The sequence below is a fragment of the Eptatretus burgeri genome, chromosome 5, assembly GCF_056783735.1.
Source record: "Eptatretus burgeri isolate ZD-2024b chromosome 5, Ebu_testis_v1, whole genome shotgun sequence".
Classification (NCBI taxonomy): Eukaryota; Metazoa; Chordata; class Myxini; order Myxiniformes; family Myxinidae; genus Eptatretus; species Eptatretus burgeri.
In genome coordinates, this window is record NC_140965.1 from 11033641 (window position 1) to 11056499 (window position 22859).

At 44.3% G+C, this 22859-nt stretch overlaps 1 protein-coding gene and 1 long non-coding RNA gene across 9 annotated transcripts in view; one reads left to right on the forward strand and one right to left on the reverse strand.

Moving 5' to 3' along the window:
* Positions 1 to 8177, reverse strand: part of LOC147025838 (uncharacterized) — a 35269-nt gene extending 27092 nt beyond the window's left edge. Inside the window, exon 1 of the long non-coding RNA XR_015058023.1 lies at positions 8041 to 8177. This is a non-coding gene — a long non-coding RNA (uncharacterized LOC147025838). The remainder of the gene's footprint in view (positions 1 to 8040) is intronic.
* The window catches only part of LRRC56 (leucine rich repeat containing 56), a 77546-nt gene that overhangs the window by 43075 nt on the left and 11612 nt on the right, over positions 1 to 22859 (forward strand). For all 8 annotated transcript variants that reach the window (XM_085880708.1, XM_085880714.1, XM_085880707.1 and 5 more), the window contains 3 exons: positions 8049 to 8145; positions 11996 to 12196; positions 12849 to 13032. In XM_085880708.1, the coding sequence (XP_085736834.1) occupies positions 8049 to 8145; positions 11996 to 12196; positions 12849 to 13032 (482 nt within the window). The remainder of the gene's footprint in view (positions 1 to 8048; positions 8146 to 11995; positions 12197 to 12848; positions 13033 to 22859) is intronic.

The window sequence follows — 22859 nt, forward strand, 5'->3', positions numbered from 1 at the left end:
AGGGTTCGTAGTGGGCTTAATATGCCCGGTAATTAATCGGAACCGTCGAGGGCGACGATAACACCGCTCGGTTATCACTGTAGAACGGAACGGACCGCTTAAGCGGTTCGTGTCCGGAGTCGACCTGCGGCAAGGTACGATCGCCCGGTTTACCATCTGCGTAGGTACTTAGGTAGGTCGAGTTTGGCGAACAACCCTATCCTACTCCGGTGGCCGATTAGCACGATTGTGGTGAGGTCGAAAGGCCCACCCGTGACTGGCTCCGGGCGATAGTTCCCAGAGGGTCACGACTGAATTGTCCGTCCGGTGGGCGACGCGGTCGCGATTCGAGTGACGCGGCCGTCCGCACGGTGGTGGGCGTGAATTCGCAACATAGTCTTCTGATATTCTTCCATTGTGGAACACTTGTTCTTCACTTTGCTGAGACCTTTTTATCAACAAATCAACCTGGAAAAAAACTAAAATAATATATTCTGAACCTTTTTGACTTGCCCTTTCTGAGATGCAATTCTCATTATCATTGCATTCAAAACCAAAATAAAAAGTTGTAAGCATTAAAAACTGCACCGTTTTATGGGCTCACTTGTATTTTAGAAGTGTATAGGATGTAAAACTATAGTTTTGTGCAAGATGTCTCCAGGAATTGTATAGAATATATAATGTATATAATTGTACGGTAATTGTATAGGTTAGAATTGGAAGGAATGTCAGTGCGATTGTCATTGATTAATATGCCGTGAAAACGTCCTTACAGTAAATAGTCATCTGGTGGTAAGAGGAGGCAGCTTTCCTGGCAGCCATCTTATAGATCCTTCACAGGTGGATCGGCATGAGCACGTCAGCCTGATCCTTCATCTTCAGCGAGTATATAAACTCTGTGACTACATTAGAGTGTCTGAATTTCTTTCCGGGGAAAGGGGGGGGGGGTTGAGGAAAGGAGAGAGAGGAGAAGAGAGAGAAGGGAAGCGAGCGAGTGGTGTTATCATCCTCATCACTCTCCTTCAGGGCCTCAAACTGCCAACGATCCCTCGCCGAATCAATTCAGCGTCAATGTACTCCTGGCTCATTGTCAGGTTGCTGTCTACTGAGATCCATTCATTGTTGAAATAGAGATTTATACGATCCCTGCATGGATATCAAGTTCCACCCACGAATTACCCCCACCACCCCCTCTTGTTCTGCTCTGATGCAGCACAGCTAAAGGGCAAGTTGCGATTGAATTGACCTCCAGTCAGATGGAAAATATATTTCAAGAATGGAACTCTCAAGTATGAAATTAAGCAAGTGTACAAATTTTCTTGAGGGGACAAGGCCGAAGTCCGTTGAATTGAAAAGACTGATGAATTGGGGTCTTTAAAATCGAACTCGTTCTGTAAATCGCTTGATGGTGGATGTTATTCCCTGGTTTCTCTTCATCGCCTCATGCTCTCTTGTATTAGCAGCCCTGTTCTCTTCTACTCCCACTGATCCCCTCCCATGCCTTTCCTTTCTGCCACTCATCCATTCACATGTGATGTCTTTGTCTCCCTGTTCTCCTTTGGTTCACTGTCAGCCCGTGAAATCGCTGTCCTCAGTTGTCGACCTCCTCCATGAGCCTTCTTTAGTACACACACAAAAAATCACATTATATTTGGTTCCCCTTCCACTAAGAAGGTTAAAGTGTTGTTGCATTAACAAGCTGTTGGTTGTAGAGAGGTCCTCATGTGATGTTCTAACACATCCCAAGTATGGAAAGCAATATTTATTTCGGATGGTTAGCCCAGAAGTGTGAAATGCAAGTAGTGTTCAATAAATGTCTCCTGGACCATATGTACCCAACAGATTGTGGCAATGTCATGTTTCTTCTTCATATGCAGCATAAGGCTGCGGGGGAACATCATCGGCTGAGGTTGCGGCTGTTCCGCTGACGCAACGCCCTCTGCTGGTGAGGGAAAACATTTTTAATTTGTTCATGGTGCCGGCGATAACTTGCATACTGTTTGTGAAAGACACCGTGGGATCTTTAACGTCCACCAACGAATGCTGGCTGACAGGACGCTAGTTTAACGTCCATCCGAGGGACGGCACATATTGATGAATCACCCTGCCTGCGAAACACCTGGATGACATTTTATAGCTCGGTCAGGGTTCGAACCCAGGCTAGACAGCTTGGAGGTGAGTGTGCGTACATCAAGAGCCTAGGCCATCCTGTCAGCCCCATGATGTCATGCTGAAACATCCCATTACCTGGATATGAGCAGCATGAGGGCATGAACCTATTTATCCATGATTTCTGGAAATCCCATTGATATCACCCAGCCTTTTAACAGGATGAGAGGTCCAAAACCATGCCAGCTGAACATTCCTGACCCCAAAACTCTCCATATAACTGTGTGAACTGTTGGAATGTTTGATATCGGGTGCAGCAATTCCTGAGCTTTTCAGCACAAAGAATTCCTCACCTCTTTTCAAAAGTACAAAATGGGATTCATATGACCCCATCAAATTTCTTCTCTCTCTTCTGAGTCAAGTCTGAGTAAACAGCTCTTCTGTCGCTGTGCATCCAATTTTTCTCTGAAATTGTGGGCTTGTGAAGCGATAAAATGTGAAAGCCAAAATTAGCTTGCAAGCAATTGAATAACGACAGTAAGAGCAGGGTAGTGCCAAAAACGAGCCGGTACTACAAGGAAATCGACACAATCCTTGTGAATAAGCCTGCAACCACTAGTCAAGTGTCCACATGGGAACGAAATGTCGTGACCCATAGCCCCCCCCCCCCCGACGAAGTAAAAACGGTCATCTCTGTCCATGGTCAGCAAGTGTTACGCCCCTTGGAATGGAATACTTCGCAGTACGAAATAGGGACAAGTGAATTCACAAGCAGTACGATAACGAAAGCTCAAGCGACTCGGCTATCCCTCGAGCAACGCAACAATTGAAGCTTGTGAACCTCAGACGAGGTGTCCACTCATAGTCACTGGGGAATAACATGGAATAACATGCCGACTTGTTCACAAGGATTGTGTTCATTTTCTTGTCGTACCGGCTTGTGTTTTGCATTACCCTGCTTTTCTTATTGTCCTTCATTTGCTTGCGCACTAATTTTGGCTTTCACATTCCATTCTGATATTGCTTTGAGGAATGATCCATACCTTTGAATAACAGGTGTGCTGCAGTGTGAATGAACAACTTTGAATTGGATGAACTCTACTCTAGTTCACTTTGGGTGTTCTCTTATGCCAAAAGAGCCAGCAAGTCTTCAATCTCGAAAGAATGTCAAGACAGGGGCTTTGCTGCATCCAACATTTTGGCTTCCTTGGTGTTGCAATGGGCTGGGGGCGTGAAGACAAAGGGCAATGAATTTGATGATGTTCCTGTTTCAAAGAACAATTGCACTCGAGGAGATGGGGTGGAAAATCATCCTACTGGGGACACTTTGTTGGTGGTCTCATTAAAGGTGGGGTGTCCTTGTAGAATATGCAATTTTGCTGGAAAAGGTAGCAATTAAACTCTTCGAGAAATGGAACAGTTAATGGTAGGAATGAGGCTCCTTGTGGCTTTAATTTTTATTTTTGGTATGCAAAGTGTAGACTCATCGAAGAGCAAAGTGACAGAGGGTGGAAGGCAACGCACTGACGGTGGGGGCAGTGGAGACACAGCAAGGGAATGAATGAACAAGAAGAGGAGAGAGAGAATAGGGAAGGAAATATATCTACTTTCAAATACAGAATGACAATGCAAAATATCACTGGAAGGAATGGAGGACGACCTTCGGGATGGTGCACCACTAACTTGAAACTGTAGTTGCTAATCCTTGCACAGAACTAGCTGTCTGCGTTGGTGACACAAGAAAACAAAAACATGAGAGTAAAACTGGTTGAGTTAGGTGCCGCGTAAAGGATCACAAGGTGCTGACGTTTTGAGCTTTACCCTTCATCAGAGCAAAAGAGGTCGAGGTTCATGGAAGAGCAAAGCTTCTTAATTGTCTTGACAAAGGGTAAAGCCTGAAACTTAAGCACCTTGTGATCCTTTATGGTGGATTTTAATACTAACCATTTTATTCTCGTGTTTTTACCAACTTGTAGAAGCCTTGGAGCAGTGGTTCCCAAACTTTTTTGTCCACGAACTAACATTTGGAAATCGCATTCGCCTCGTGACCCAAATGGTACCAGTACCGAATATAAACAATTGTCGGAGAAAACGCTTTCGATGTGAAAAACCGCGATCAAAAAAACCGCGATTTTGAAGGGCGTTTTTCAAGTTTGGGTCATGACCCTGGGTTTGAGAACCCCTGCCCCAGAGGGAAGAGTGGGATTGAACCTTTTTCCTCAGTCTGTTCAATAAATTGGAGAAAAGAGGTACAAAGGAGTGGAGGTGATCAGTGAGCCTGGATTTTGGGAGATTCACAAGAAGGGGGTTGGTGGAAGAACGCATATGATTTGCCGGGTCTTAGGAGGAATCGAAGTGCAGAGGGAGTCCTTGAGAGGCAACCAACCTGTCTGCAATGAGAAAGTAGCAGACCCTGTGCTTTTGCTTCTTTGTTGGAGACGCCAATCAGTGCTTCTTTGTGGGAGTGGTAACAGCTTTTCGTCAGCCAGCTTTGATGTGTGCTCGACCCAGGAGAGGTCGTAGCAGATGGTAAAAGCCTAGAAATTTGAGAGACTGAACTTCTTGTGGTTGATTGTAGAAATGGATCCGTGGGTTCGTTTGACCATCGTTTCAGAGAGGCGGGAAGAGAATGAGCGATTTGCTTGGATTGCGTGACTTGTTCAAGTGTTAGAGCAGAATCTGATACTTTGCAAGTCCACAGAGAGGGAAGCAGACTCATGCTGCTGGCTTGTCAGAGGGATATGGGATTGGGATGATTTTTTGAAATGTCCATCCGTGTTCCGAAGGGAATGACGTTATCGTCATTGCAGCGCCGTATTTAATACATCTCCCAAGTGACGCCGAACATCCATCATACCCCCATTCGTAAAACCTAAATACTTATAATCCACATTGTAATGAAAGAGATTCTGTAATTTGTTTTGGTTGGTGATTGTACAAAGCAGCACGTACATTTTGTTTCAACGTGTACATCAGTCGGATTTATTTATTTATTGGAGGGTTACAATAGATGGCATTAAATGTGCGATGCTATGCATTGGGTGGGTACCAAAAAATATAACTCGAATTTGTTGTATCAAGGAAGGGGCTCGACTTGTGCAGTTCTAATGATGCATCCTGACAAAAGATCTCTTCAGAGATTTCACTGATTATGTCTTGTATAACTAGAACGGCACTCAGTAGAGTGCCTACCTCCACCAGGCTGAACAGTTTACATTTTGTATTCCACTGATAGACTGGATCTGCATCCTAACCTGACCAAAAATCGAATCGGCTTGTTCTTGTAACCTAACCAATTCATCCGCCAAGTTTTGTCATAATCCGCCCGCAACCTTTTGAAATATCATGCTTATGTATCATTTTTGGCCCCATCTCCCAATTGTGAAGAATCACTTTTAAAATTCTCGTATCCGCATCTGGATATTCACCAAAATCTGGATCCAGATCCAGATCTTCAACATCCATCCATCCATCCATTGGGACCATACTCTGTGCAAAGCATTGGTGCTGCCTAAGCAGTCTCCTGGGTTATTGGGCACAATCCTGGATGGGTCACCACTCAAACACAGGATACCAGCAAGCTGGTACTAATTTTGCTGGCCTCAGAAGGATGACAGGCTGAGTCAACCCCACCTGGTATTAATTAAACAGCCAAGCAGGATTTGAACTCAAGACCCTGGGATTCCAAGCCCACCACTCAGGCCATGAAGCCAACACCAGGCATGTCTTCACCAAAATACAATCAATTTGTTATTGTCACACACATATTAGAATTATATCTCGTCTGCGGCCAAAGTGGGAAATATTTAGTTGGCCAAAATATCTTTGATTTCAGCACCGTTGCAGCTTCCAAATTAAAACTCAAAACACGTTTTCTTACTCCACACAATTCTCTGAGGATCTCAACTAATCCTGATGATAAACAAAAGGTCAACTGGAACAGCACTCAGTACAGCGTATACCTCTGCCAGGCTGAACAGTTTACATTTTGTAACCGAGTGATGGCCAAGGTGACTGCTTTGGCAGCACCAACACTCTGCACAGAGTCCCGTCCCAGTGGATGGATGGGATGGATGGCCGGATCTGCATCCAGACCTTCACCAACATCTCATCGGCTAGTTCTTGTCACCTACCCAACTCATCCACCAAGTTTTGTCCGAATCCTTCCATAACCTTTTGAGATATTGTGCTACATATCAATTGGTGATTGTGAAGAATCACTTTGAAAATTCTCGGATCTGGATCCAGATCCGGATCTTCACCAATATCTAATCAATTTCTCCTTGTCACACACCCAACCTGATCACCAAGTTTTGTCTGAATCCATCCATAATTGTTTGAGATATCCTGCTCACAAACAGACAAACAGACAGACAGAGGTGAAAACATTTCCTACATCCACTTTTGGTGGAGGAGGTAATGACTCCACTGTCAGAGTGAATGCTTAAAGATTGAAAGGAAACTGTGATAGCAGCAGGGGTCAAAGTGGTGCAGTATTGTGGCAAAGGTGACGCTAAGCTGGTTGTCCCATCTGTTTACACTCACTTTTAGACTTCAATGATCCAAAAATAGCTTTCAGTAAGAGTATTCTCATGCTGGGTGTTGGTACTCTGGGCAATTAGCAAAGTCTCTGCAAAACTGTCAAAACTCAGAGAGCAGATGGGACCTTCGCAGCAGCAGCAACTACAGAAATGTCATGACAGCAAAAGCTAAGACAAGACGACAAGTGATGACTTGATAGAATTTTCTCATTTCACAAAGTGACACGGTATCTGCAAAAAGTCATTGCGATGACGCAAATATTGAACCTTGCAAAAAATCCCATCAAACCTTTTCTGAAGTCGGCTCCCGTTAAACCGAGCAGGCCATGGAATGCCTTTCGTTTAACGAGAGTAGACTGTACGTGCATGATTGCAAGCAAAGCAGTGAGCGTAACATTCTCAAAGAAACACTACGTGCTTCACGGTGCTGATCGCCCTGCTGGTGCCACACTGGATTGGAATCGAGGAATCAAACGCAAACACGAACAGCTCCACGTCGAGCTTGTTACCGTCCCGTGCAAGTTAGTGCAGGAGTAGAAGAAACCACGAGGTGAGATCGAGAAGATTGGCAGCATTTCCTTCTTCTTCTGCCGTTTGCATAGTCGATGCGGATGGCGGCTCAGGGAGCATCTAAGAATTGGCGAAGTCTTTCACAAACTAGCTGGCCCCAAGGCTGACACTCAATTGATGCTGATTTGGACAGGAGTTTGGCTCGGGTGTTGACGATAAGTTACCTACTCCATCCTCCTGACCCATGATCTTTATTACCCCCAATAACCCATCCTAACCCAACCCTCTTACTGATTTCAGTGTTTCGTCCCCTCCTCTGTCTTTTGTTTTTTAACCTGCTTGTTCACTCCCTTGCTGATTGTACCCAATTGTTGCGCCACAACCGCACTGTCAGTTAAACCTTGCTCTTCTTTGAACCCCTCTCTTGTTGAAAATAGAACGACAATGTCCACCATATTTAACACCTACCAGCGACTCTTTAATGTCCACCAGCAGCAATACAAGCAGATAGGTCCGCAGCTATAATGTCCATCCAGGCTGCGCACCTTGTGATACAACACCCGGCCTACAAAGTACCAACCGGACAGTTTCGAGTCGGGTTAGGAATCGAACCCAGACTAGAAAGCTCAAAGTTAAATTCACTACAGACTACACATCTCAAAGGTAAATGCGCTACCTCTACGCCTTCCTGGTGAACTTGGCAGCACCTCCCTGGTTACGTACATCTTCAAGAGCTTTTGAGGCATTATTTTTGTGGCCTTGTGTTGTATTAAACTCTCTGGAAATTCATTTTTTGGGGTTTTCATTTTCTGAGGCAAGTAAGACTTTCACATTTTTAACAGATGTAGTATTTGTGGTATTTGTAAAATAACATTAAAAAAAGAAACAATCTTTCTCTCACCATTGCAGAGATCTTGGGGCATCATTGAGACACCTGCAAGTTCTCTGGATGGCCTGCTGTGGCCTGCAGCATTTGGATGGCCTCTCTGCCCTTTACTCCCTCAAGGCTAGTATCTGGACACTGTTTTTCCAGCTGCCGCGTACTCCACGTGGCACTGGAACGATACGGGACTTTGGGTGCGCCCGCGTGATGCTGCTTGGGACGTGACGTCTCCATTTCCGCCAGTGCAGCCAGCCAAGTGCGCTGTGCTGCTCGCTTGTTCTGGGCTGCACGGGCCGGATGCTTTTTTTTTGCAAGATATGCACGAGTCTGTCTGTTTTATTGCGTAACTTTTATCTTCAAAAAGGGTCACACCACCTGATGTTGGGCTTCATGCATTTTGGATATTCTCCCCTGAAAAATACAAATTCTGTTCATTGGTTTGCAGTCATTGTAAATGACATCCAGGCCTCAGGCCATTCTATACTTGGCTTTTCCTTAAGCTGCTGAATTTTGGGAAGGTGAAGATTGCTTGTGTGGTTAAGCATGTTCGGCTTTGTGGAAATCTTCTTCTTCCTTGGCAGCTTGGCTGCCGGGTAGCTATCATTTTGTTGCAGCACGACTGTGCCACTGTTGCTGTGCCCCTATACCAGTACACTAGTACTCATTTCACCAACCTCAAAAGGATGGCAGGCTGAGTCAACCCCACCTGCTGTTAATTCAGTGGCAAACAGGGCTCAAACTCAGGACCCTAAGATCCCGAACCAGCCACCCAACCACTAAGCCAACACCAGGCTTACTTTCTGCTAATCATGGGTAGGTTACGTGCCTTTTAATGGTTCCACATGTTGTTGTCCGCAGGTGAATTTATGAAGCTTACGGTTGCTTTCGGAGGCTTGCATTAAGTTTAGGTCGCTTGGCTAGGAAGGTATGGCGACCTTCTGGCACAGGAATAGGTTTTTGGTCCATCACACAATTTATTTTGGAAATGTAATGCAGGTGTTACTACGACAAATTATGTCATGCCATACCTTTAATTATTTAATCCATCGACTCCTTTACTAAATGGGTTTGTGTTTCTCGTGTCTAATCAAATCCACACTCAGTGAAGCATCCACTGTGTCCACTTCGGCATGGGTGTAGGACTGTAGGTATCTGATAATATCCTGGCGTTGGCTTGACGGTTAAGGTGGCTGGCATAAGATCTTTGGGTCCTGAGTTCAAACTCCTGTTGTGCTGTAAGGATAATACCAGGTGGGGTGATTCAGCTTGTCATCCTGAGGTTGGCAAAATGAGTACCAGCTTACTGGGATGAATGAGCCATTCGAATATCCTACGTTGGAGTGGAAAACCGTCCAGGATTGTGGCCCCAAGCCAAGGAAAAAACTGCCCCAGCTACCGTATGCGTCTGAAGACATGAAAGGAGTGGTTCTTCTATCTGATAAGGAAGCCATTTATTTATTACATATACAAATATGGCAGAATTTCTACCCTCTCCGCCCACTACCCACCAAGTCTGCTCCATGCATGCCCTTTCCCTCCATTTTCACAACCCCAATTTCCTCTTAACCCTGTTTCCTTCCCTCCTCACTCACACAGCATTTTCTTACCATATTCTTTCTCTCCCCGATCATCTTCCTCTTCTCTGCCTGTTCTCAATTTTAAGGATCTCATTTTCGGACCCCCCCCCCCACCCAACAACGATGGCATGCATGATCAATATTGTCGTGTCCAGGGGTTTAGCCCCTACCTGGACGGATGGCCAAACAGTTCTCCTTTGGAGGCCCACAGCCGAGACTCCAGAGTCTCGGCGGTAGCACGGCACAGGCGTTTTACTCTCGAACCCACAACAGATGCATGAACACAAGCAAATGAAATTAATTAAAATGGATAATTTAATGACAGTAATCAAATATGTACAATGACAATAATCAAATGAAAAAATCCTATTTGATGTGCCTCCGCACTCGGACACACACCTACAGACAAGGGGTCCAATAAAATAAAGAAAATAAAGAAATCCCTTTTCTTTCCTTCACTTAGCTGAATCCAGGCGATATTTTAGAACTTGACGATCAAACCTTGCGCCCAGGTAACCCAGGTAACCGTGTCATCAGCGTGCGTCCAGGTAACCGCACCCCAAAAATGGCGCCGAGCAATTCGTGAGGCAATATTCGACGTCAGGGCTCCCAAACCACGTTGTCGCTTCTTCATCGACCGTGCTTGCCAATCCCGCTCTCTGCAGAATGGCGCCGCTCCCTCTGGTGATTTTCACGAGGCTGCGAGGTCCATCTTTCACGACCAACCAAGAGTCGATTGCCAGCGTCTTGTTCCACCACGCGAGCCAATTCGCCTCCGCACAAACACGAGAACCGTACCGTCTTCTTCATCCGTCGAAAGAAAGTCAGCCGTAATGCCTGCTCTTTCCACCGCCGATCCTGCCTCTCCGCTCTCTTGCCGACACGCGCTATTGCTTCTGTGATCGCATCCCTCACATCAAACTCCACTCGTGCGTTTGCTCCTCACGACGAGATGCTTCCCCGTCCTCTCTTGCCGCCTGCCTCGTGGGCATGACTTCACCCGCCATCACACTTGGAGGCGGGGCTTCTTCCTACTTGGTCACACATACAAATACAAAAACTTGTAATACTAAAACATAGGGAATAGTGACAGGGGGGCAATTACATACTGGGGGAAATTATTCTTAATCCCTATTGAATTAACACTGCACCCCCCCTTCCCCCCCCCCCCCCCCGTGTAGTGACAAGTAACACTTAAGCTCACATTTTCCCTAATTAGTTTACATTGAGATGTCTCCTACACATCCATGGGTTCAAGCAACTCTATACAATCCTATTTTTCCGATGAAATTCCTTCATCTACCCCACAAACATAACAATACATTGCCGTTAATGGACATTAAATAACTTGCAGACAAACTGATGGAGGTGATACTGAAAACCTGGAGCTGACAACAGTAATGGGAGTGTGCACACAAAACAGGAGCCTTCTGGGAAATAATGAAGTGTTGTGGGAAAGTGAAGTGGGAAATAATGACATAATGAACCCACTTTAATACGTATTTGGATGTGTTCTCTTTTGTTGATGTAATGGGCCGACAGGATGGCCTCGAGTTATGCACACTCACCTTGAAGCTGTCCAGCCTGGGTTTGAATCCTGACCCAGCTTTAAATTGTCATCCTGGTTTTTCACAGGCAGGGTGATTCATCAATGTGTGTGCGCCGTCCCTTGGGTGGACATTAAACGGGAATCCCATCTGCCAACAACAATTGGTGTCCTTTGTGAAGAGTAGGTGAGCACCCAAAACAAATGACAAATTCCTGCCCAAACCAGCAGAGGGCATTGTATCAGCGGCACAGCCATGCGCTCAGCCAATGATACTACCCATAGCCTTATGCTGCACATGAATGAAGAAGTGATGTCATCTGAATTTCTTTATCAACACACTGTAAACTAGAAGGGCACTCGGTAGAGTGCATACCTCCGCCATGGAATGCCTGATCCACAAGAACATAGCGGGCCCAATACATTTTTGAAATATCGTGCAATACTGTACAATATCGTTTTTTGGCCCGATCTATCTGGTGAATAATCACTTAAAAAAATTAAATAATTATCGTATTCGGATCTTCACCAAAATCGAATCAATTCGTCCTTGTATTGTCACACACCCAACCTGTCCACCAAGTTTCATCCGAATACATCCACAACTATTTGAGATATCCTACACACTAACAGACAGACAGGGGTGAAAACATAACCTCCTTCCACCTTCAGTGGCGGAGGTAACAAACTCCTGTTACCATCTCAAAATGCTTCAATTCCCACATTCTGCATGTACATTTGGAGTGAATGGTTCTATCCACATTGCTTCACATCATCTGTGTCATCTTTTTAAGCTGGCGTAGTCAATCATTGTGAGCCACCGATCTGTTTTGCTCACCTGGCAGTATAGGAACTGTACCTGGCATTCAACAGCATTGCAGACCTCAGCCAGGTGGGCTTTCTCGACATGCTGGAGATTCTGGACCTGGAAGGGAATTGTGTGGAGGACCTTGCTCAAGTACAACACCTGGCCTTCTGTTCTTGCTTGGTCAATATCACGCTGGAGGGAAATCCGGTGTGTCATCAGCCACCCCCAAGTGCATGTGCTGTTGTGAGTGATATCCACTTACCAACACTTGTACATACATACCTGAGGGCTATGTAATGCCTTGTACATACATACCTGAGAGCTATGTAACACAAGCAGAAAAAACATGGAATTTGGTTTGGGTAAAGGCGCAATGGCAGATTCTCAAAGGGTATGCTGTTTGATCGTTCACCACCTGGTGTGTTCATTGATGCAATGCCCACCGTTGTCACTGCACCAGGTTACAATTTTAGGTTGATGTGATTACTTGCCTATTGAAATGAAATTGAGGATGGTTGATGGGTATGGGGAATGTTGCACTAACTAGTTCACCAGAACTGATAACTGTTGTTAAACTCGAATCTGATAAGGCAAAGACGTGTTAAAGGAACACAAGAAGGCAAAGGCAACATTTTGTTTTCTTTGTAAATCAGTTTGTACTTCAGCAGATTGTGTAAGCGATTTAGGTTAATATTGAAATAAACCAGGACCTCCATAAAGCATTTTTACATTTGCATGATTTGGTGAGCAACAAGTTATCTGGAAGACAATGAAAACTCGGATATAGAAAATGATGAAACCCTTCATTTGCAACTGAGACATCCTCATTCTCGATTCGCCACCTGTCATGGCGAGCGAGCCAACCAGGTTAATGTATTTTTTTCCACCCATGCAGGATGGTGATTACAGTTACCGGAAGGCCATCCATGCTTTGCTTCCCCGTTTGCGGATCCTGGATGAGAGACCTACAGGGGATACGAGCATGCCACAGCACAACTACGACAACCATGACTGGATGCTCATCCGCAATGCCATAGTCGCCGAGTCCCGCTCTGCAGACGTCGGAAACACTCCATGGGGTCAGTTTTCAAAGTCGTGTACTCTTGAAAGGCATGTCTGTTGTTTTTCTGGGATATATCCCTGATGTTTGACTCATAAAAGTTTATTAAAATATTCCAAAGATAATGTTATAATTGGGAAGGTTCACCCACCCAGTCTTTTTAAGGGAAACAAAGAATATTGAGGATATCAGGAGGTGGGTACAAGTAAGGGGACATTCACAAAAAGGCATGTCTACAGTTGGTTGGGGCATGTGCTTGGGATGGAAGATGGGGATGTGGTCAAATAAGTTTTTGATATGGATGCAGTTGGAAGGAGAAGGGGCAGATCAAAAATGAGGTGTAAGGAAGTGATGGAGAGGGACATGATAGTGATAGGATGCAGAGAGAGGAACTTTGGGAGAGAGGAGTGTATTATTAAGCACCACACTCTATACAGAGCGTCGGTTCTGCCGAAGAAATTTCTTGGCTGGGGTTACAATCCTGAACGGGTTGTCACTAATGCAGGATATTCGACTGAGGGTGCAGGAACTGGAATTTGTTTAGGGTGCCGGCAATAGCTCATGTACTATTCGCGAAGGACACAGTGGAATCTTATAAGGTCTTCATACTTATAAGCTTCAAAACACAGCTTTATGGAGTACTGCTCTCCCCTTTGGACTGGCACCCCTGCCTCAACACCATGCTCAGCTCGATGTCGTGAAAAGCACAGCCTTAAAAAACCATTGGAATTTCCTGGTATGAAGCTGAGTCTCTGGGCCTATTACTTTCACGTCGCAGACAGGTTAGTGGTCTCTCTATCTATCTTCTACTGCCTCCTTTCTAGTCTTGCACCCTCTTTCCTTTCCGTGCTTTGCCACCCCACCCACACCCTAGGGTTTTGCAGGGCGCATACGGTCTGCCAGTAACGGCCTTCTGGTGAAACTCCCAAAATCAAGACTCACGTCTACTCACCTCCACTCATTCGTTCCTCTCTTTTTTCCCACCCCTGGAACCAACTTCCTCAGTCTGCTCAATCTCACTTTTCCCTCCAGGGCTTCAACATAACTGTTCACCACTATCTCAGGTCATCCCACATTCATCCTGATACTCTTGATCTTTTCTACACTCATTAACCCTCCGCAAGCTCAGCTTTTTCAGAGTTTCCAGGTTACTAGATTTCCTCTTCCTCCTCCTTTTGCTCATCCTCCTCTTCATTTAAGAAATATTTTTTGGATTCATTAAATTTTTTTTGTTTTTTTTATATATTTTTATATAGAGTACGGTACATATATTTTCCATCTAATCAGCCGTTGGTGTGTTACCCCACACCTCTCTTTCTCCCGTAACTTTCGGTTTGTTACACCCCGATCTGTTCTTTGTTCTAATGCCTATATGGGCTTGCCTCAACTGTGTATACAAATATTGTTAAAGGACAAGCTGCAAGGAAGCTCCGTGTCTCCACCACCAACAGATAACTGTGAATCAGGCGTCATAACAGTGTCTGCTTTATATGCAGCATAAAAGATAATGGACTTCCGACATCGGCATACGTATTCTCAATTTGATGACACCATGTCGGCGTTATTTTGGTGCAGTTGAAAGCAGGTTCAATTGCCCCCTGCTGTATCACGGTTCAGCCTCAGTCGTGGCTTACTTTGGTAAGTGGGGCATCCTTCAGCATGTTGTGGGCTCAGTGTCAATAGTCCAGAGGAAGTTTGTTGCATTGAAGGTCCCACAATGAGTTTTTCTTAATTTTGTATCTTCAGACCATGTGAAATTGGAAACTCGAGGGTGCCAAAGTTGCACCCTCAAGCGTTTCGCAGAAATGGCTGATTTATATGCTAACTGTCCTACAAGGCAGTATTCTAGGCCCCATCCTATTTCTAATCTTCATCAACATCTCTATGACTCTGGAAAATCCTCTTTATCTCTTTGTTGAGGACTCCACCCTGTGCCGTGACATCCCTCATCCTTTAGGTAGACAGGCAGCAGCTACTTCTCTTTCTTCATGAATTGCCAAAATAACAAATTGGTCAAACACTTGGACAAAGTCTTTTAATCCTGAGGAAACCACATTTGAAAGTTGGCCTCCAGAGCCAGATGGTGACTGGGCATCCTCCGTCATGCAAACTCCCTCCTTGCCACACCTGTACTATCCACCTAAAAGGCCTTCATCCGCAGCTTGATGGAGTACTGCTCTCCCCTCTGGGGTGACTCCCCCACCTCACACCTTGCTCAGCTTGACGCCGTGGAAACCAAGGTCTTTAAGATGATTGGAATCTCCCGCGCTGAAGCTGAGTCTATGGGCTTATCACTTCACCATCGCAGACAGGTCGTTGGTCTCTCTGTCTTTTACCACATACTTTCTGGTCTTACACCCTCTGCTCTTTCTATGCTTTGTCCCTCCCCAGGTTTCTGCTGGGCTGACACAGTCCACTATAAATCACCTTCTGGTGAAACTCTCAAAATTCAGGATCACTGCTCACCGACACTTATTTGTTATCTTTTTTTTCCCCGCCTGTGGAACCAACTTCCACATCCTCTTCAATCTCATTCCTTCCTCCAGGTCTTCAAGACCACTGTTCACCACCACCACAGATCTTCTCCAATCCAAAACCATGATTTTTTCTGCCCTCGTTAACTCCTCCCCCAACCCAAACCCTCCTCCTTCCAAATTTCCAGTTTTCCCTCCTGAGAGTTTCCTTCTGTATCCATCTTGTCCACCCCATGCATCCTCTCTTGCTCCCATTCCTCCCCACACCCGTTGTTTGTCCGCTTCCTTTTGTCTTGGCCTTCGGCTCTGCTTTTGGTGTTTTCCCCTTCTATCTGCTGTTCCTTTTATCCTGTTGCATCCTGGACTGTTCAGTGTAGTAGTACTAGCTCTTCCATGAGCCTCAACTGTGTATACAAAAAAACAAAAACCCTTTGTCTCGGTTGGCTTCCAAATGGCTTCCAAATCTTCACCCGTTAAACTACCCCCACCCCAAATTTTTTTTTGTTTCCTTCTGTATCCACCTTCCACCCCCTGCATTCTCACCTACCCCTAAACCCTACCTGTGCATCCCTTGTTTGTTTATCTCCACTTATTTTCTCCCTCAGCCCTGCTGTTGGTATTTCCCCTTCTCTTTATGTTGTTCCTTTGTTATGTTGCATCCTGATCAGTTCTATGTTATCGCTCTTCCATGAGCCTTGACTCTATCCAAAATTAAAATATATATATATATATATATATATATATATATATATATATATATATATATATATATATATATATATATATATATATATATATATATATATATATATATATAACCGCTCCCCTCCATTTGGACGTAAATGAGAAAAACCAAAATATGCATCTTTCATCAACTATAACTGATATCATATCAGAATCCATTGCACACATTACAGTGATGAATAAAGGTCAATTTCATTCTCTAATACTAAGATCAAACCAAAAATATGCCAAATTAACCTTGTTTTTTGTTTAATCAAATATTTTATCATTGTTGTGCTATAACATGTACATAAAAACAGTCTGCCATCAGCCCTGATATATAACTTCAGTAATGGATATTACAAAGACGTAATAATTAATGCATCATAATATGTTGTGATAGCAATGCGACTGGTCCAGCAATGACAAAATCACATGGGCTGTCACCTGGTAACGGCTGCCAGCTGGGTTTGACGCCCCAAGCCAGAGTTACAAGCCATAAGTTCTGATACCTTGTCATGACAGAGGGGTACGTGCTCACAGGGTACGCCAGTCAAATGTATAACTGAGCGGCTAGTTATGACACAGCGTACACTACTATACGAAGTGCTAATCACTTTTATCCAATTATGTACCTTAAGGGTGTCGGTCATAAAAACTGAACCACTCATACAGCAAGAATGGGGGCCAGGCAGGAGTAACAGTTCATGGATTGTTATTAAAATATAAACCACAGCAAATCATCAATCTATAACTATAAATGTCGATCTGTCTGTCTGTGTGTTACGTATACACTCTTACACCTCCAGATGGATTTGGACCAAATTTGTCACAGAGGTAAAAGGTTGTACCAGCCAGGTTTTAGCGGGGTTTGCAGCTCCTTCGGCCGACGAGAAAGTTCGGCCTTCGGCCGACTTCGGCCCCGGAAAAAATGATGGGGTATACTTCCCCGCTGTTTCAGTTGGTTTGAATAGCACCACTTTTGGTGAAGTTGAGCACCACAGGATGGATTTAATTTCCTAGACAACTGCCCAAGTCATCTTCTGTCGTTATTCTTGCCCCCACAATGGCCAGCTTTTCCTGTCACTGGGGATGGGTACTTTTCCTAGTAACCAATAAACAACAGACAATATTCTCCCAAATTACCCACAACGCGATCCCAAGCGATGCAGATTTCTTAACAGTTCTTACCATAGGACCCATTCACTCACTCAACAAGAACACAGTCCAAGGAATACAAAAACAATGACGCCGAGAGGTCGCTTTCAAACCCAGAGGCAAGCTGTGCAGGAGTTCTGGAGCAGAGTTCTCGGGAGTTCTGTGGTGCAATCTGGCATAAAACTCCTCAAGCTCCATAATTATGGCTTCCTCAAAGTCCTCGTTGCGTTTTGGAATTCAATGTTCACAGCTCTGGTACTCTCAGCCCCGTAAATCCAGAGACCCAAGCACTCTCCTTCCTCCTGCCATTCCTCCAAACGGCTGTGTCTCTCTTTCCAAGCAGCCGTTAAAGTAACCACATATGAGATCGACTGATAATGTGGGTCTTGCGATGATGCCAACCACACTGGACTGAGTGAGCTCTTGTGGTGACACCAACTGCAGACTTCTTCAATGCAGATGCGCCCCATACATCAGTCCCTGCATTAAGGCTAATGGTGGCTATTTCAATGCAGATTCACGACACCTGCTCATTCTCATGGCTTGAGCTGCAAAATTCTCATATGCACCTTGTAAAGATGTAAGCAGAGGAAAAGAACATTAATTACGTACAGCTAGATGTTTTAATAGGGGAGGACATAACATAAGGTTGTGAAAACAAACATCTCACTGTACATACACAACACATATCTATTGCACAAGTAGTATGTCATTCTTATCCAAACAAACACGAAAAAAACTATCTTTCTCCGAAACAGTTTTATTAACCACAAAAGATCATTCCCACAACAATATATATGTGCTGTCTTTGACAAAATATATCTACAGTATACATATATATATATATATATATATATATATTTTTTTTTTTAATCACTAACAATAGTTCTTCTGAGTGGACTGCCATTGTTTGAAGTTAACCATGCACCATGTGATCCAGATTTCAGGTCCACATCATCACTTTATGTTGAATTCCCTTTTCTACAAACACACACTCCAAAAAATTGCTCATTTGAGCTGAGACAGCCACGAATTCAATGGAGACGGCAGACGGGTACACTGCTAGTGCACCTGAAATTTGGATCATCAGATAAATTCTTCTCAATGTCCACATGCAAAGCATTATCTCGAAGTTTGCTTGCATTGATGATACTTGACATCCATCGTTGTGTGCAAAGTGGTATTAGCTTACTGCAGCGGTTCCCAACCTTTTTCTGATCGAGCACCACTTGGAGATCCCATACTTTCGCCGCGTACCACCCGGTTCCAGAAAAATTAAATTTGATAAGATATCAATTTATTCACAAGTAGAACACACAAATGAACTAAATGTCAACAAAGAACAAAATATAATGCGAGGGCTGCATCTGTTTCTTCTCCACCAGCTGGTCGATGCGAGGCATAACTTTGCTCACAGCACATCGGAAATCATGCCCGGGCGCAGCAAGACGGTTCCGGCTCTTTGACTTGATGGTCATCATGGCTGAGAACCCCTGCTCGCACTCCCATGTAGAAGGGAAAATCAGTAGCTGGGGAACAGCGTGACGGGCTATTGTCGGGTACGAGGAGGCCATGGTCACCCAGAGGTTCAGAGGAGAGCATTCCTTGTGCTTCGTCTTTGCTGTCTCGTCAGCCTGGATATCTATGAGCTCCTCTTGTTCCCCGGTCCCTACAGGCAGATCGCCTGGTTCAACAGAAAACGGATTGGTGATGCAGGCACAACATGTAATGTCTGGGAAGTAATGCATCAACTCAGTCTTGAGCAGTGAGAGGTGACAGACGATTTCTTAGGAAAATTCATCATTGGGCTCGCTCTCAAGGGTAGTCAGGAGTTCGAACATTCCGTAGCATTTGCGCTCCACGTCATTTTTTATTTTTTAAAGGTTGAGCCCGAAAGTGCTCGCGAACCACCTGGAAGGCCCTCGCGTACCACAGGTTGGGAACCACTAGCTTACTGGAATTACAACAGGTACCAATTTTGCCAAATACACATGTACTCCATACTTGTTTCCTGAAAATATGGAAAGCCAACAGTTAATGTGAAGGGCATTACTTAACTGCACTTGATTATAAGGTCTCAAGTCCAACCTTACATTTTGGTCCTGAAAATAAATTGAAAACTCATAATTCATGGAAACATGCTTATTGGGTTATTCATTCAGTAAAGTACACAATCATTGTATGAGTACTGTGTGTGAACACACACTCATGCACCTACATGCAGCATGCACATATACACTATATAATATACATGTAAGTACTATTTAGTGTGTATGCATTAGTTAGGGAATTTTAGCAAATTGTATTGACCATCTGTGAAAAAATTGCTTACCAAAAAATTTTTTCACTGACATATTCATCTTGGTGTCTACTAACACCTATCAATTAGTGCAAACCCAAATCCTTGTGGAAAATTCTGGGGAGCCAATCAAAGTTCGAGTGCTCAGAGGGCCTGCGCGAAAAAATCGGAAAAATTAACTTTTGCCAATATTGACTTGTGGGATGTCTAACTATGGGTTTTTTGAGGTGCTGAATTGATTCCAACCATTATTTTTTGAGAAAAAAACACTCCTTGATCATATAAAATGTATTTTATTGACATTTTTAACAGAAATGTGCTCAATGGAAATGTTGCTTCGTCAGCTTTTACAACCTCATTCATCAAACTCCCCAGTATCTTCCTCACTCCTCTTGTCATCCAGCTGGTTTATGTTCAGGCAAGAGTTACCATGACAGATGCCGCAAGCAGAAATACACTTGACTCCTTGCTTTTTACAGCAGCACCTGAGTGAGCTGCAGTCCCCCGCACAGTTGCAGCTGGCAAATGTCAGGAGGTAGTCTGGTGCAATGGGGTCTGTAGAAGGGACTGGTACATATCCTTTCTCAGTGAGTTGCCATCCATAGTCCCGGGCGTCCAACGATGGACTTTGCAGCATCAGCCAGTCTCTAGTCTGGAGGTAAGCTCGGAGAAAGTGCTGTGCTGCAGCTCCTGTTGTCGGGGGGGGGGGGGGGGAGTTTCTCAGGTTTTTTTCTCCCAGTAGCAGCTCGCTTGCTGAAGATGTCGAATCTCAAGTCTTCCAAGTCTTTGGAGGATTTCCCATGGAACATGAGCTTGAAAAGATCACAGCCTGCTTTAATGATATCACCTTTCTCAGCTCGGATGTCCATAAACACGGCCATTGCCCTCTCTGCTTCATCAGTCTTGCAGACCTTGCTTAGCAAAGTTGGTTTGCTAAACCCAAAAATTGCAGATACTATCGCAGCCAGAGAAGCTGTGCAAGAAGATGAGATACCTCCGGTATATCTCTGGGAGGGCCTCCCGGATCTTTCCGACATCGTAAGATGTTTCTTTGGCTGTCGTGAGGAAGATCGGATGGTCTGCAACATGATGAATCAGCATAACCAGGACGTCTGTGTCCTCAGCCCTCACCTCGACATGGGACTCTCTTTCCTCATCTAGAGCTGCGTGGACGATGGAGGTGTCGGCATCATCAGAGCATTGCTGTACACTGATTCCATCCCTACTAAATGTCTCAGCAAGGAGCAGAACGAGCTGGGCTTTGTTGTTCTTGTTATCGAGGAACTTTTCTCTTGCAATGATGATTTTGAGATCCAGACGAATCTTAATGTCACAGCATGCATTCTTTGTTAGTCTTAAGTGGTCATGGTCCTTGGTGGAGCTGCCATATCCGTCAAAGACCACCATTATCCGGAGGCGATGGCTCCCCATGGACTTCACAAACCAGAGGTAGCTCTCGGCAACATCCTTCCAAGTAAGGTTAGCCTCCCACTTGACATTGTACAGGGGCCACCCACCATCAACCACAAGGCTTGTGCAGGGGGATTGTTCGACAGGTGCCACACATGCCTTCAGGGACCTTGCTAGGGCAGCCTTGCCTGGCTTTCGCAACTTTTGATTTTTGTCAAACAGAGACACAGAGAATTCTACAGAGCATGAGCACAAGTATAACCAACAATATAGCAGTTGTTTCAAAAATATTGTATGCTGGTTTCAGCACAATTTGAACAATCTGAATCAATTGAGACAAATTACCGCAAAACACAGTTTGAGATATCGAAAAATGTATCATATCAATATTTTACAGCCAGGGATTAATTTTTCCTCAAATCTAATGGTTGGAATCAATTCAGTACCCCCAAAAAACCCCTAGTTAGAAATCCCACAAGTCAATATTGGCAAAAGTTAATTTTTCCGATTTTTTCGCGCAGGCCCTCTGAGCACCCAAACTTTGATTGGCTCCCCAGAATTTTCCACAAGGATTTGGGTTTGCACTAATTGATAGGTGTTAGTAGACACCTTGATGAATACGTTAGTGAAGAAATTTTTTGGTAAGCAATTTTTTCACAGATGGTCAATACAATTTGCTAAAATTCCCTAACTACATGGATAAACCTTGGGATTGTATCCAGCAGAATAAAAATTATAAGAAAATGTTATTAATTCGTTTTTCTGGAATTTACTTTCCAGATAAGGTTTTGTCATCACACACCGTCCGTCCATCCGTCCATCCGTCCATCTGTCTGTCTCCTTTTTTGACTTCTCCGGCCAAACAGCTGGGCCGATCCGGCTGAAATTTTGCAGCAACATACCCTCCTGACTGGTAACAGGATTTGCAAAGCTCATTCCGGTCACATGACTTAAAGTAAGTCAAAATAGCTGACAGTAAATTTCTTCAAAAAACTTCTTCTCCAGACCCATCAGTCAGAATGCTACCAAATTTGGGTTACAGCATTAGGCCAGGGTAGGGATATTAAATTGCGACGGTCTTGCTGATCACCTGACCTGAAGTGTGTCAAAATGGCCGACTTCGTCAATTTTTGGGAAAATCTCGTAAATTCCTACAAAACTCTTCTCCACACCCACCAGTGAGAATGCTACCAAACTTGGGTTACAACATCAGGATAAGATCCTGATGTTAAATTGCAGAGGCCATGCTGATCACGTGACCAGAAGTGTGTCAAAATGGCTGACAGTCAATTTTTGTGAAAATCACATAAATTCCTTCAAAAATCTTCTTCTCCCGCCCACCAGTCAGAATCCTACCAAATTTGGGTCACAACATTAGGACACGGTCCTAGTGTTACATTGTGGAGGCTATGCTGATCATGTTACTGGAAATGTGTCAAAATGGCGGTCATGCAAATTCCTTCCAAAATCTTATTCTCGAGACCCACCTGTCAGAATATCAATAAATGCGGGTTGCAACATTATGGAAAGGTAGGGATGTTAATTATATTGTGGAAGTCATGCGGATCATGTGACCAGAAGTGTGTAAAAATGGCAGACAGTAAAATTTTTAGAAAATCATATAAATTCCTTCAAAAAAATCTTCCTCACCAGACCCACCAGTCAGAATTCTACCAAATTTTGGTTGCTACATTAGGCCAGGGCCCAGATAAGCTGCAGGTCCAGTGGTGCTATTTTGTTTGGTTTGACCTCAGTATTAGAGTAGGGGATTGACCTCTAATC